The 13,323-nt window shown below is 29.9% G+C and overlaps 3 protein-coding genes across 9 annotated transcripts in view; 2 read left to right on the top strand and 1 right to left on the bottom strand.

Moving 5' to 3' along the window:
• Positions 1-2,580: 2,580 nt before the first annotated feature.
• LOC117182180 lies at positions 2,581-4,937 on the top strand. Its single transcript, XM_033375235.1, has 4 exons — positions 2,581-2,885; positions 4,023-4,221; positions 4,329-4,522; positions 4,662-4,937. The coding sequence occupies exons 2-4, from the start codon at positions 4,025-4,027 to the stop codon at positions 4,820-4,822; spliced, it is 552 nt and encodes a 183-aa protein (XP_033231126.1). The 5' UTR covers positions 2,581-2,885; positions 4,023-4,024; the 3' UTR covers positions 4,823-4,937.
• A 35-nt stretch (positions 4,938-4,972) lies between these two features.
• LOC117182178 lies at positions 4,973-9,989 on the bottom strand. 5 transcript variants are annotated; one of them, XM_033375231.1, is made up of 8 exons: positions 9,614-9,989; positions 9,220-9,496; positions 8,949-9,003; positions 8,808-8,860; positions 8,527-8,560; positions 8,277-8,380; positions 6,028-6,140; positions 5,020-5,537 (listed from the first exon to the last, which is right to left on the bottom strand). In XM_033375231.1, exons 2-8 carry the CDS (start codon positions 9,252-9,254, stop codon positions 5,278-5,280), a joined length of 654 nt encoding a protein of 217 aa, XP_033231122.1. In that variant the 5' UTR covers positions 9,255-9,496; positions 9,614-9,989; the 3' UTR covers positions 5,020-5,277. The 5 variants fall into 5 exon arrangements, with proteins under 5 accessions (XP_033231123.1, XP_033231122.1, XP_033231121.1 ...); XM_033375232.1 differs by lacking the exon at positions 9,614-9,989 and having other exon boundaries at positions 4,973-5,537; positions 8,949-9,000; positions 9,252-9,280; XM_033375230.1 differs by lacking the exon at positions 9,220-9,496 and having other exon boundaries at positions 8,949-9,000.
• A 688-nt stretch (positions 9,990-10,677) lies between these two features.
• LOC117182177 (F-box/LRR-repeat protein 7-like) overlaps positions 10,678-13,323 on the top strand; it is a 50,583-nt gene continuing 47,937 nt past the window's right edge. For 2 of the 3 annotated variants that reach the window (XM_033375229.1, XM_033375227.1), the window contains exon 1: positions 10,678-10,898. The gene's annotated coding sequence lies outside the window, so the exon portion shown is untranslated. The remainder of the gene's footprint in view (positions 10,899-13,323) is intronic. The other variant, XM_033375228.1, reaches the window with a different exon arrangement.

Here is a 13,323-nt window from a genome sequence, read left to right as displayed (position 1 = left end):
TAGGCGTGAAATGTTAGCGGGAGAAGAAAGGTTCTCTTACAAAAATAGAAATGACTGTGCTTGACTGTACTAACAAGCCCGTTACTCTCTCGCTTGCCCTCGCGTATTTGCTTTGGCAGAAGAGGGACGCCGATAGTCGTCTGTGGCCACATGACCGTGTTCGCTTCATGCCCTGGGAAATGCAGTTCGAAGGGCCCCAGGTATATGGAAGGAGTTGAGATTATTTACGATGGGTGCATTATGTTTTCTACCGTTTGAAGAAAAAAGTGGGCCTGCAGTAAATACATCGTTATTACTTCACCCCCCAGGCTCAACTCGGATTTTCCGAGAGTTTTGACACAGGTTCAGAAAAAAAGCCTTTTTTAACATAAAAAAATTCATTTAAAATTTCGAAAATTTGCAGATGCGTTAAGACATGAGGAAGTTTAATGACAAAGTCCCTATTTCGAGAAATGAAAGCAACTTCTTCGAATTAAGCGTTGAAAATGATCAAAATAATTTTCAGTATTAAATAAATAATATAGCTACAACAAAATTATCAATATTGCACGGTAGCTTACCTTTAGCCATGCTCGAAACAATAAACTGCACTCGTTTCCACTGAGGCAATCGCTCATAAATGCAAAAATAATGAACTTCCAAAAATGTTCAATCTTTTCAATTTTCCGGACAAACTATTCACTTTATGGCAATGTTTTATATAACCTTTTTTATTCAGAAGAAAATTTAGAGTGTTTTATTGTATAACTATTTTGCTCTAAAAACAGCCGTTTCCAAGGAAAATCATTGTTATAAATTATTTCCATTTAAGCCTCCTCATTCAGCTTCGTTGACTGGCCTATATTCACTTCTGTTTCAATAGCGACCGCCACACAGTCACACAGTTTTCTTTTCTCTCAAAGAGAACGTGTTTTCAATATATTTAATTCCTTCTAATTGTACCGGTAACGCACCTCACAGAGATATTTTTTATTCCTCAGAAGTTTAATTCCTTCTGATAAGTTCACAAAATATGAGTAATAAGTAGTTTTAATTCCTTCATGTGGAATGTAAATCAAGAAATTTCAGCTATTTAGAATATTCAAGGATTTTTTGAATTCAGGGAATTCTTAATATTGAAGAAATTCAGGATATTCAAAGATTTCATGGAACTCTGAGAATTTCAAAGCATTTAGGGAATTGAAGAAATTAAGAAAATTCAGAATATTCAATGAATTTACAGAAATCAAGTTTTTCAGCAGGACATTCAAGGAATTCATGGATTTCCGAGCATTTACGTAATTCAAGGAATTCAAAGAACTTCAGGAATTGAAAACATGCCAGGAATTCAGGAGATAGCAGCATATTTGAGAATTTCTGAATATTCAGAGAAATTTAGGGTTTCAGATAATTCAAGGAATTTAAAGATTTTCAGAAATTTAGAGAAATCAGGGAATTTAGAATATTCAACAAATTCAAGGACTTGAGGGAATTACCTGAATTTTAGAGCATTCAAGGATTTGCAGTGACTCCAGAGCGTTTAGGGAATTCATGAAATTGAAGGTGTTCAGATAATTTGAAAATTTTAAGAAATTCAAGGAAATCAGAAGATTCGAGGGAGTTCAGCATATTCAAGGATTTTAGAGTTCAAGGCATTTGGAGAAATCCAAATATTCAAGGATCTCAGATAATTCAGCGAATTAAAAAAAATGTAGTTAATTCAAGGGATTTGGAGAATTCAAATAATTGAAATTAGTAAGAATAGAAGATTTCAGAAAATTCAGAATATTCAAGGATTTCAGAGTTTGTAAGCAATTTAGGGAATCTGGCAAGTTTTGATTATTCTATACAGAAAAATTTTAATTTTGAAGAAAGAAATTAACATTCTTAATTTTTTATATGTAGGAATAAACGTAAAAGGTTAAATACCCCACTTCTGCATGAAATAAAAAAATGTTAATGTAATGGATTTGAACAATTTAATTATTTTTACAGAAATTAATATCAGAAGTCAACAAATTAAAAGGTTTTTTCTTTATTCCAAGTATTTTGAGTGACAGAAAAATAATGAACTTAGTGACTTCAAAAGAAAATGAGAAAAACGCAATGTTAAATATATTAATTTCAAAAATTAGCAAAATTCAACACTTTTAACTAGATTTTCCATAATAAGAAGTAAAGATTAGAAAAATCGAGTGTGTGTTTAAATTTCAATCTGACATTTGAACCATTCATATTCAAAACACTTTAATTGCTTAATTATTTTTGGCAGTATATATTCATCCCGAAATTTCAGGATAAATATAGTTAAGATATTTGAATTTGCTATTTATACTGAAATTTTAGACTGGATTCAATCAACTTGGTTTAATTCATTTTGACGGATATGTATCAGCGAACAATATATTTTTATGCTATTAGGTTCTTTTTTTTATTCTAATTCAATTGGAATAAATTATAAACTTGTCTCTCATTTTTGTTTGCCGTGTCAAAGTTCAGAATTTGAAATATAGATCCCCGAATCTAGGTACACGCGGAGATCTCGGCATACGTCACAAAGTCGAAGAACAGCGTGTTGAGAAGAGGAGATAGAAGGGAAGAAACAGCATCAGCATCATTCTTGATTCTGGACCGTGAGGAATCTTTGCCTCACTCCCTTCCACTTGCCATGCCGTATGTCCACATGGTGGGAATGAGAAGCATCCATCGCGTAAACGTTAACTAACTCGAAAAGTAAACTTCAGTCTAAATCGTCCAGCAGACTCATCATTTTCATCTACAGGAAGTTGCACCGGACGTGTTCTTATCAAGTTTCCAGTTTCAATTCTTTCACAGTCTTTTCTATTCTCTGGGTAAAAGATAAAATAGAGTTTAAAGAACAGAAAATAATTTATAAAAAGTCAAAGGTAAGAAGCAAATTTTTTATCTCAGACTTTTAATTTGCTGAAGTCTAGGGCCGAATGGGGATGCAAAATCAATGCGGAGAATTCTTTTTAATCAGGCCCACAGCCATATGATTTCATATACTGAAGCGCATTTAAAACTTCTAAATTAAAAAAATTAAATTAACATTTTTAGCGCATTTATCACCTTTTTCTAGTTTTTAAATTGGAAACACGAAATATGAAGGAATTTTGACTGTGAAGACATTAAAAAATCAAGTATTAAAAACTTGAAACATATTTATACATTTCAGTTGAAAAAATTTAAATATTACCGAAACAGTTTTTAAATAAAGTTTGAAAATTTTAAAATTGAATAATTTTTAAAATAATGTTCCACAATTAAATTAAAACCTGCGATATTTCTATTTAAGAAAGAAACAATTTCAGTTTGAAATACGATGAAATGAAAGAAATGTAGTAATTCAAAGCCTTCTGAAATTGAAAAAAAATCATAAAAAACTATTGTGTTGAAATAATTTGAAACCTTAAATTCTAAATAATTGAAGATTTTTTAATGTACATAAGATAAAAAAAATTCCCAAAATTTAAATTATACTCTTAAAAAATCTTTGAATTTTTCAATTGAAGCGTTAAAAATTTATCCATTTGAAAATGGAACCATTCACATTAGTAATGTTCCAAATTTAACAATTTCAATTTTAAAGTGCTCATCATTGAACAATTTTAAATAGAAGAAGTAACAATTGAATCTATTCCTATTAAAAACGTAAAACGATTCATATTTAAACTTAATCGAACAGTTAGGAATGAAGCTTGAATGCGATTAGAAATTAAACATTGAAAGCATTTACAAAAACATTAACATTTCAACATAGACAATTTGAAACTTTAGGCTTTAACTTGACTTGAAGAATCGTGAAAATTTCATATTGAAATGTTTTGAAATTGTACATTTAAAAAAATATGCATAAAAAGTCTAAAATTTGTATGTAAATTTAAAATAAAGTTTACAAATTTGAAATCCAATACAAAATATAATGAAATAATTGAAGTTTTGATTGTTTATTTTTATGTCATTTTCCCTCATATTTGGAATTTTATTTCGGTAATTAAGTTGGCACATTTCTTGAATTTCAGAAATGTTATTTAATCCAATGAAATGGAAATCCAAAATCCTGGCCTACAGCCTTGTCAGTGCTTTGTTAATTTACGCTTTCTTTTTTTATAAAAGAAAATACACAGTGTCTTTTGAATTTATAATTAAGAATTCAACACCTGAATCTGTTTGGGAATTCGTTGCAGACTTTAGCAACATGAAAAAACTAAATCCAACTATGTAAGTATCGAAATGTAATTTTGAAACTAATTATGATTTTTAATTAACAAAAAAATAACAAAAAAGGGAGAAACTTATTTCATAATTATCTTTCTTTATCATTCCAGTGAAGATTGGGATATAATATCAGAAAGTGGAAATTACGATCATTGGAAATATTCAGTCCAGTACACTGAGCATTTAAGTCACATTCCAATTATTAAAAATACTGCACATGCTCACTTTGCAGTAAAACCGGAAGGAAAAGGATTTTCCATAAACTCGGAACATCGAACCTGCTTTTTTTCTAACATCGGTTGTGGTAAGTTTTTTCCACTCTTTCTTCCTTTTTTTCTTCATTTTACGATTCTCTGATATTTAAAATTTAAAGCGCTGTTGTCGACTTCTCCTTTAGATTCCATCTACGATCACAAATTCTAATTTACATTTATTTTTTCCAGTCGACTCAGTTTCGCAATTTAAATTCCATGGAATTGGAGACGATACGAAGTGCCTTGAAAATGTTCAGTACGAATGCCCCGTGCTATTTACTTTGCTTTGTTATAAGGAAGTTATGTACCAAAGAGAAGAAATTATGAAAAACTTGGTCGCAGTTTTCTAAGACAAATATTAGACCTGGGTAAATAATTCGAATTAAAATTACTACATGCAACTGTAAATAAGATTATTAACTCACATAAATATGAGTTAAGATTTCAATGGTCGTTATATTTTCCTAGAACAGTATTTATTAGATTCCAAGCATAAAAAGCTTTAAACAAATATAACATTTTGTAAATATAAATAATTGATAAAAAATAACGTTTATCTTAAGCCAAAAGTGTAATAGGAAAAAGTCTTGTCTAGAGATTATCATTTTGATTTATAGAAAATATTTTCCTACGTTCTTTTATTGCATGTACTTATTCATAAATTGCTCTGAGTACTTAAGAAGAAAAGGGCGCCATTCGAATCAATTAAAATACGTGAGTTAGGAACGTTTTAAAAAAATACAAATATCCTTTAGTTGGATTTTGATCTAGGTGCTATAATCTCAAATCTAGAATGTAGAATCTATCAGCTACTTTCAGTCCACTCGCCGGTTTCTCGAAGCGTCTTGTCGGTTAATCTTTCAATCTCAATGATGAGATGCTCAGTTTCCAAATCCATACAAACAACATCCCCTTCCACTGGATCCCATTCTAAACTATTTGGACTCGATACTCTGGACCAGGGCGATGCTGTGAAACTGGAGTGGCGAGAATTTTCGGCAGTGCGAGTTGAAGAATTTGGGGATTTTTCTGCTTTGTTGAAGCCCAGAGCACAGAGTGGAATTCCTGAAAAAATGTATTTAATTTTTAAATATTGCGATTCTTGATTAAATCCACTGAAAATTGTCTAGGTATTCTAAGGTGACCACAAAAGTATGTTTTTAAATAATGCTAATGCTACCCTCTAAAATTGCTTCCTTTTGGTGAAAAAATACTACCATAAATTTGCGTTTATTTAAAAAAATTGCTAAGAAGTGATCAATGAAATTCAATGAAATGATCAATTTTCGTTTTCTGGGCCCGATAATACTTTCAAATTTTTTTTATAGTTGGTGGTTTATTCCTTGATAAATATCACACATTTCCTAGAGGTGAAAGAATAGTTGAGGGTTAAATTTTGTATTTGACAAAAATTGAAAAATAAGAAAATACATTTATTTTTCTACCAAAATGAAGAAATTTAGGGATAAGCGTTTGCAAAATTCAAAATCACACACTTGTTTGGGCACCCTGAAGTATACCTAAGAAATATAAAGAAATTGTAATGAATATTAACCTTCGTGTTCCCATTCGAGATCCAAAGAAGAAGCAGGTGTGGAAGAGATGCATCCTTGTTCTTTCACCAGTTTTCGTGTAGTCAGAGTTCGAAGCGAAGAATCCGAGTCATAACTATAGATTCGTAAGTATCAATAAATTAGAATTGAATTAATCCAACGTAATATCTACTCGTATCTATCGTACTCTGTTAAAATGTAATTGTCTTGTCAAAAGTTAATTATTATAAGTCCCAGCCATTTTCTACATTTTCTCTGATCAATAGACTTTTTCTAAAAACATCTTAATAACGTACTGTTGCGATACTGTGAAAAATAACTTTAAAACGAGTCCTGGAACATTAATAAATATTCATTATTACGGAAGTTTTTGAAAGTTTAAGAAAACACTGAAATTTACACAATTTTTGCAATATCTATTTAAAGAATAGACTTCATACTGGCCTCATTTCCTACAGAATTTTGAGAGCATTCAATCCTTTAAAGATAATTTTTTTTAGCTCTGACCTATTTAAAATTAATAGGACATAATCAATCATCAAAAACGAGGTGGATCCAAACTTTTGACCGGTAGTGTATTTTAGGATAAAATTCAAAAATAATTATTCAAACAATTCACAATTCAGGCTAAAAAAGTTAATCTATCCTTACGAAGATTTCAGTACTGCTTAATTTATTTAACACCACCCATATAATAAGTTTAAAAAATCCTTCTTAATTCAAAGTCGATGAACAATTGAGCTGCCGGGTCGAATAAGGGCACATAAACTTATTTGGCCGGGAGTGGGAAGGCCCCTGGAAGCTTTCAAAAAGATTTTCGAATTTTAATTTTTGAAGACTAAATCTAGATGCAGAACTCCATTGCGCATCTTTAATCCCCTACGGAAAAAGTTGTAGCTTTTTTAGTTTTCTAATTAAAGCCAAAAAACTTGCTTTTTAAAAAAAATCAATTTTAATTCGGTTTTCATTTCAACTCACGCTCAGTCAGTCAGTTTTTCAATAATCCACAAATTTATATAAAAAAATAGTTGTTAATTTTTTTCTTATGCGTGGTGCTTATGGGACTTCTTTAACTTCCAGCATTTCGTTTATCATGCGAATTTTGAGCAATGAAAAAGTTTCAGCGAGAAAGTTGTAAACAACAGTACAAAGAAGTTTTCTGGAAAATGTTAGCCCAATCGAAGTGATGTTCAAGAAATTATTATGAACGTTTTAAGTCGATAGCGGCTAGTCGACTCAAGTACGATTTATATTACAGTTCAACAGCGATAAAAAAAATCGAGTAATCAGGTAGTATCAAAATATTATGCACAAATAAGTCATAATCCATAAAGTAAACTAATTTATTCATTCAATATTATGTCAAGAAATATTAATATTCTGTCATGAAATACTATAGCTCTATTACATAGGAGTGAAAAAATGTACTTTTTCGATCGTCTACTTTTTTCAATTCCACGAATTTGAAGAATTGTAAAATTCTCGGAATTAAGAATCCGTTGAATCTCAACCATTAGATGTTTATGTTTTGTTTTACTTTTGTACAGTTTGTCTCAAAAACAGAACCATTCTATTGTACATAATATTTAATCAATACATTATTTTACATTATGCACTATTATTTATTCATGCATAATACTTTGATATTACCTGATTACTTGATTAGTTTTTATTTTTGGCGCGGTAAACTGTATTATAAATCGGTTATGAGACTCTCGTTAAGAATTTCTTGAATATCAATTGGATTGGGCTAAAATTTGCCAGAAAACTTTTTTGTACTGTTGTTAACAACTTTCTTGCTGGAAGTTTTTTGTTGTTAAAAATTCGCTCGATACACGAATCGCTGGAAGTTAGAGAAGTCCGATAAGCGCCACTCACTCGGAAAAAAATGAGAACAATTTTTTTTAAATTAATTTTTTGAATTTCTTTTACTCTGTAAGTCGAAAGACATTTCGAACTATATTCCCAGCAAATTTTAATGAAAAATTCGAAAAACTGACTGAGCGCGAGTTGAAGTGAAAAACGAATTAAAATAGATTTAAAAAAGCCCGTTTTTTGGCTTTAATTATCACCACTAAAATAGCTACAACTTTTTGACAGGAGCAAAAAAAGATGCGCAATGAAATTCTACATCTAGATTCTTTAAAAATTAAAATTCTAAAATTTCTCTGAAAGCCTCCAGGGGTCTTCCCAATCCCACCGAAATAAGTTTATGTGCTCTTCTTCGACCCGGCAGCTCAATTTTATTTACCTAGTTGAAGCTGTGTTTTTAGAGTGTAGTAGCATATATTTATTGCAATTTTCAGGCCAGTCATCGTCCTCAATTAGTTCCAGGGTTGATCCTCTATTCCTTTTCTGTAAGAAGTTAAAAAAAAGATTCTTAAATACAATTTCTAAGTTTTACAGTACAATTTCAAGGATTAAAACCCAATATTATCAAATCCTTATTTTAATTTAATTTATAAAAGTAAATGTGTATTTGATCAAATCGTTCACTTTACCTTGAAACGTTTCATAATAAGGAAAGATAAAAGGCTGTCCAGAAAGCAGAATTCAACAGAAAAATATTGTTAGTTATAAAATACACTTGTCAATACAGAATCATAAATAGTTTTTCAACCAGTTTTTTTTTAATTTCCTATACTCTAAAGAGATTCTTAATACTAAATCCTTTTTTAAATTTAGGTACAATATTTTTTCTGACCAAAAACTTATTAAAGAAACCTGAAACTCTTACGAAATTTATATTATTTTATACATGTTTAAATAAATTTATATTTACCGCTTTGAATTAATAAGTTGTTTTCTTTGGCCTTCTTCGGAATCCTGACTTAGCTAACATTTTTTAATAAAATACTCAATATTAATTTTAATTTTCCTAATCTTATATGCAAAATTAATTTCTTTCGTTATTAAAAATTACCTCAACTTGTTCGTCCTCTTCGGAAAACATTCTTGTATGTCTGCGATAAAATCTAAAAATACATCCAGATTTCATTAAAATTACAAGTATTGACTTATAAACTTCGTAAGGTGCAATACGTTTAATATTAATAAAAATGTCTATGTTATATATGCAATAAAATATAAATAAATGAAAATATAATAATGCACATTTATATCAATAATATAAAATAAATATAATTTTAAATATAAATAAAAATAATAATATGAAGCCCTAAAAATATGCACTCTGATGGGAGATTCGTTTTCGTAAACTTTTTACCATCTAATGTTTAAAAGATATATTTCGGGTTCCAATCATGTACAAAACTACATATTTTTGACGACGTTTCGTGAACATTGCAGTTTTGGGGGAAAACAATTTTTTGTTTCTGCATACCCAAATTTAAACAAATTAGAATTTGTTTTTTTTTAAAGACCTTTCGATCGTTTCCGCGCGAATTTTTAAACCAAATATTCGTCCTCTATGTAGTGAAAATGAAAATCAGGTCTATATCAATCTCCTGTCTATAAATAATATTATTTTAGTATAAATAGGCTTCTTTAAATTACAAGTATATAAATAATACGGCGTAATTATACATTTCTTAACTATCTTAATAAATTCAATTATTAATTTCTAACCTGTACGATGAAGGGTCCAGGATTTTGGAAATACAGTGGCCTAGGCAGGCCCCCATTAAATGAAAATTTGTGGATATCGGTCGTCATCTAAAATCTTTATGATTTTTGCAAAATCCACTCGAATGTTTAAAAAACGCGAAAAACGTTTGATGTGATGAAACTCAACTCGCGCCTCACCTCAACCCCACGAAATTGAATAAATACCACACCCTGAGACGACATACAAAAATCAACTTTTCCAAAACACTTTGAATACTGAGAAATCTCAAAATTGATTGCGCTTTTGTGATTTGTGCAACTTAATCGATCCAAACAAAAATGTTGACAGCGTTTTAAAAGTTGGCCGGTACGTCACAGCTGTTTGGTTAAAATGACGTTTGTCGTTTGCCGAACTGAGAATACCTGTGATGGAAATCACTAAATTGCGTAAAATTACAGATAATATTTTTTCCCGGTAAAGTTACCGTCATTTCATCGTAATAATCGATGAAAATAAACCAAATAATTAAAATTTGTAAAAGTGAATTGAATATCACTTTCCTGTTACTTTTTGTGTAATAAAGGCAAATGAACTTTAATAAGTGTACGAATTATGTCATTTATAATACTATTTGCACATATAATAGCAAAGATTCTTTGAGAATAGGGAGATCACCCTACAGTAGATAATTAACATACAGTAGAATATAATCAGTAATTAAAAGCACAAGTATACCAAAAATAATTATTTCTAATAATTTTAATTTATTAAGCACATATAGTGCCTTAACTATTAATTAAATTAATTATTTTGCATAAATTAGTATTTACATGAATGATTGTATACTGTAGGTTCATTACTTATTGTAGAGTGTTTTCTCCTACTTATTTATATTAGAATCAGGCTTTAATTAAACGGTACTGAATAATATTAATGTGAAAACTTGAAACGTACTAGAATTTGAATTTCCCGCTATTGTAAATAAGGCAAGTTTCTTTCTTAACATATCACTCTCAAAGTTCTCGGTAAGTTTCTCTATTTAGGAGGAAATTTATTGTAAACCTCGTAAATGTGGTAGTTGGAAACCACGATGATCCAACTTCTAAAATGTAAACTTTCAAATTTCTGTTGTTTGGTATGCGTTATTGGTGCAGACTGCAGAGGCTAAAGAGTTAAGAGAGTCGAGTCGCGAACGGCGAGTGAGTTAAAGTAGACGTGGAATATTGAACCTTTCAAAACTGTACATTGTCCTTTCTAGTATTTTCCGCATTCCCTTCGTATAAGTTTTTAAAGTGAAATTTTGATGTAAGTAAATTATTTCAAGACACGTTCTGCTTAGAAGGAACTTATTAAGTTCCTCGTATTAAAGTGCTTAAAGAAAGGCTTGAATATTTATTTTCTACTTACTTTGAGGTTAGCTTTTTCTTCAGAACAAAAGTGGGAAATCTAATCATATATCATTTATTTTCTTATCATTTCTTAAGTGATTATATACGGCTCTAGAAACTTTCTTGATCTTATTGTCGTTTATAGTTTGGCTTATCATTTTAACATACTTCCAAAAAATAATGATGATGGAGTTTCTTTCTGGTCAAAGTTGTCAATTCCACCAAAACGTGCAATTTTTCTCTTTAAATGTTTGGAAGACTGTTATAACAAACATGTAAAATATTTTGATTGAAATTATATATTTCCTTGCATAAACAACAGTCTTTCAATTAATGCTATTAAACATCAATAAACCAAATTGATGCCGAAATACCTACAGGTTATCTCAAAGAATTTTTTAAAAATCGGTTGCGCGTACGAAATTCATAACATTTTATCGGTGTCCGTATATGGCTTTATGTAATTTTACCTGAATGTTATCGCCACGCTAACTTTTGAAGGATTTGTCTTAATAGAGTGCTCCTTTGTTACAATTATAAAGGGTCACAAAATAAAGATCTAAGTTATCTAATTGAAATTTTTAATTTCGATGTAAATTAGAAAAGTTACATAATTTTGCAATTTTTCACAAAATATTTTTCTGATGGATTAGGAAATTTTATTCAAAGTTTTCATCAGATATCAAATATGTTTAGAAACTATCTCAGTTAAATTCTTCGATTAGACCAAAATTAAAGGGGTTTAGACATTTTTGTCAGTGTTTGGTACGCGATAAAAATACTTGAAAATACCAATACTTGAGAAATACCAATCCTAACTTCTACTAGATATAAAATATATTTCGAAACTTTCATCATGAAATTTTTTAATTAGACCAAAATTCATAAAGTTAAATCATTTTCAAAAATATGCAATTTTTGTTTTTCAAAGATTCGTAAGTTTAAAGCGTTATTTTTAGTATATTTTAACCAAATTCACAAGTTATCTTTATGAACATTTTCAATTCGACACAAATTGAAAATGTACTAAATTTATTAATCGAAGTAGAACTGTCTTAGAACTGAAGTGTGTACGAGCGGAATCAAAGCCTATTGTTTAATCTCTCTCTTTAATGAATTAAAACAAAAGATATGTTTTTCTGTATTGAAAAACATATCTACTTCTTATATGCTTTTCAATTTTGTCTACATCGTTTTATTTTTCAGTGAACTGACCCTTTAGCCTAATTATCGAGCACGAATCGCGAGTGTCTTAATGAGAATGTAATCGTCAAAACCGCAGGCGCTTTGAGAACCTTCTTTACAAATAAATGCGAAAAACAATTTTAGTTTCAATTTATGACTGTAGTTCCTGAGAAGTTTAAATCACAGTTTTCAATTTAAATTACAAATTTAATATTTACAAGTTACAATTTACAAGTTAGTTGAAAAAACGTAGTTGAAGTGTACGCATTAAACTTACGAAAACGAGCGCCAAACGCGAGAAGTCACCCGCGCGCCGTAGGCGTAAATATTTTTTCCGAACATTATGTGCCTAAAAACCCCCCAAAAAGAAGTATTAGATTTTTCGAATCGGAACTTTACATAATTTTTTTAAACTGTTGACTTTAATTTTACGTTTAATTAAAAACCTGTATTAAAAAAAATTCTAAACTGATTTCAAACTTCAATGGCCGAATTGATTCTTTTCAGAGAGTAGTTTAAGTAAAAATATTTATCATACACTAATTTCAAAAACTAAAAAAAAGGCCATCTTCAAATTTGTTTTATACATTCACTAAATGCTACAAGACTTAAAATGCTGCCTGTTTCTAATTTTCAGGTTCAGTGGTCTCGCCTTTTTGGATAAAGTTATAAAGTATATTATAATAAATAAAAATTAATGGAAATAATTTTAGTTAAGTCTTGTTTCTGCTTATAAATAAATATTTAGAAAGCTATACATCAAATTTAGGATTTTTGCAGTCTTAGTCTTATTATGGCATTTTAGATAGATGGAAAAATCGCGCATTCAAAATAATAGAATAATCTTCACTTTTGCGCTGGAATCTGAAAATATTAATTTTTCTCTATTCTACGCTTATTACCGGGTCGACAATAGTAATTTGGTGATTGTGAATTCTCTTTTGTTCTAGCTGCTTCGGCTTTAACGAACACATTCTCATCACGCATCTCGTGCTTCGCACTCGAGTTTATTCCTGAAATTTTATATCATTTAGGCCAGTCAACGAAGGATTTTAAATGGAAATAATTTATAACAATGAACTTAGTTGTCAGGAAGCTTCCTTAGGGGGTCTTGAAACAGCTCCCAAAATTCAGTAAATTTGGGGCGGGGGGGGGGG

This window comes from Belonocnema kinseyi, chromosome 10 (genome assembly GCF_010883055.1).
Source record: "Belonocnema kinseyi isolate 2016_QV_RU_SX_M_011 chromosome 10, B_treatae_v1, whole genome shotgun sequence".
Lineage (NCBI taxonomy): Eukaryota > Metazoa > Arthropoda > Insecta > Hymenoptera > Cynipidae > Belonocnema > Belonocnema kinseyi.
This window is presented reverse-complemented; position numbering and strand designations above follow the sequence as displayed.

What these genes read in the sequence shown, in the direction of transcription:
- LOC117182180 (XM_033375235.1), top strand. Translation starts at nt 4,025, where the DNA reads ATGTTATTTAATCCAATGAAATGGAAATCCAAAATCCTGGCCTACAGC. An exon ending in AAAAAACTAAATCCAACTAT is followed by an intron (nt 4,222 to 4,328) that starts GTAAGTATCGAA and finishes TTATCATTCCAG; the next exon opens with TGAAGATTGGGATATAATAT. An exon ending in TTTTTCTAACATCGGTTGTG is followed by an intron (nt 4,523 to 4,661) that starts GTAAGTTTTTTC and finishes TATTTTTTCCAG; the next exon opens with TCGACTCAGTTTCGCAATTT.
- LOC117182178 (XM_033375230.1), bottom strand. Translation starts at nt 9,669, where the DNA reads ATGGGGGCCTGCCTAGGCCACTGTATTTCCAAAATCCTGGACCCTTCA. An exon ending in CAACTTATTAATTCAAAGCG is followed by an intron (nt 8,561 to 8,807) that starts GTAAATATAAAT and finishes CTTTCTGGACAG; the next exon opens with CCTTTTATCTTTCCTTATTA. An exon ending in TCTCGAATGGGAACACGAAG is followed by an intron (nt 5,538 to 6,027) that starts GTTAATATTCAT and finishes ACATTTTTTCAG; the next exon opens with GAATTCCACTCTGTGCTCTG.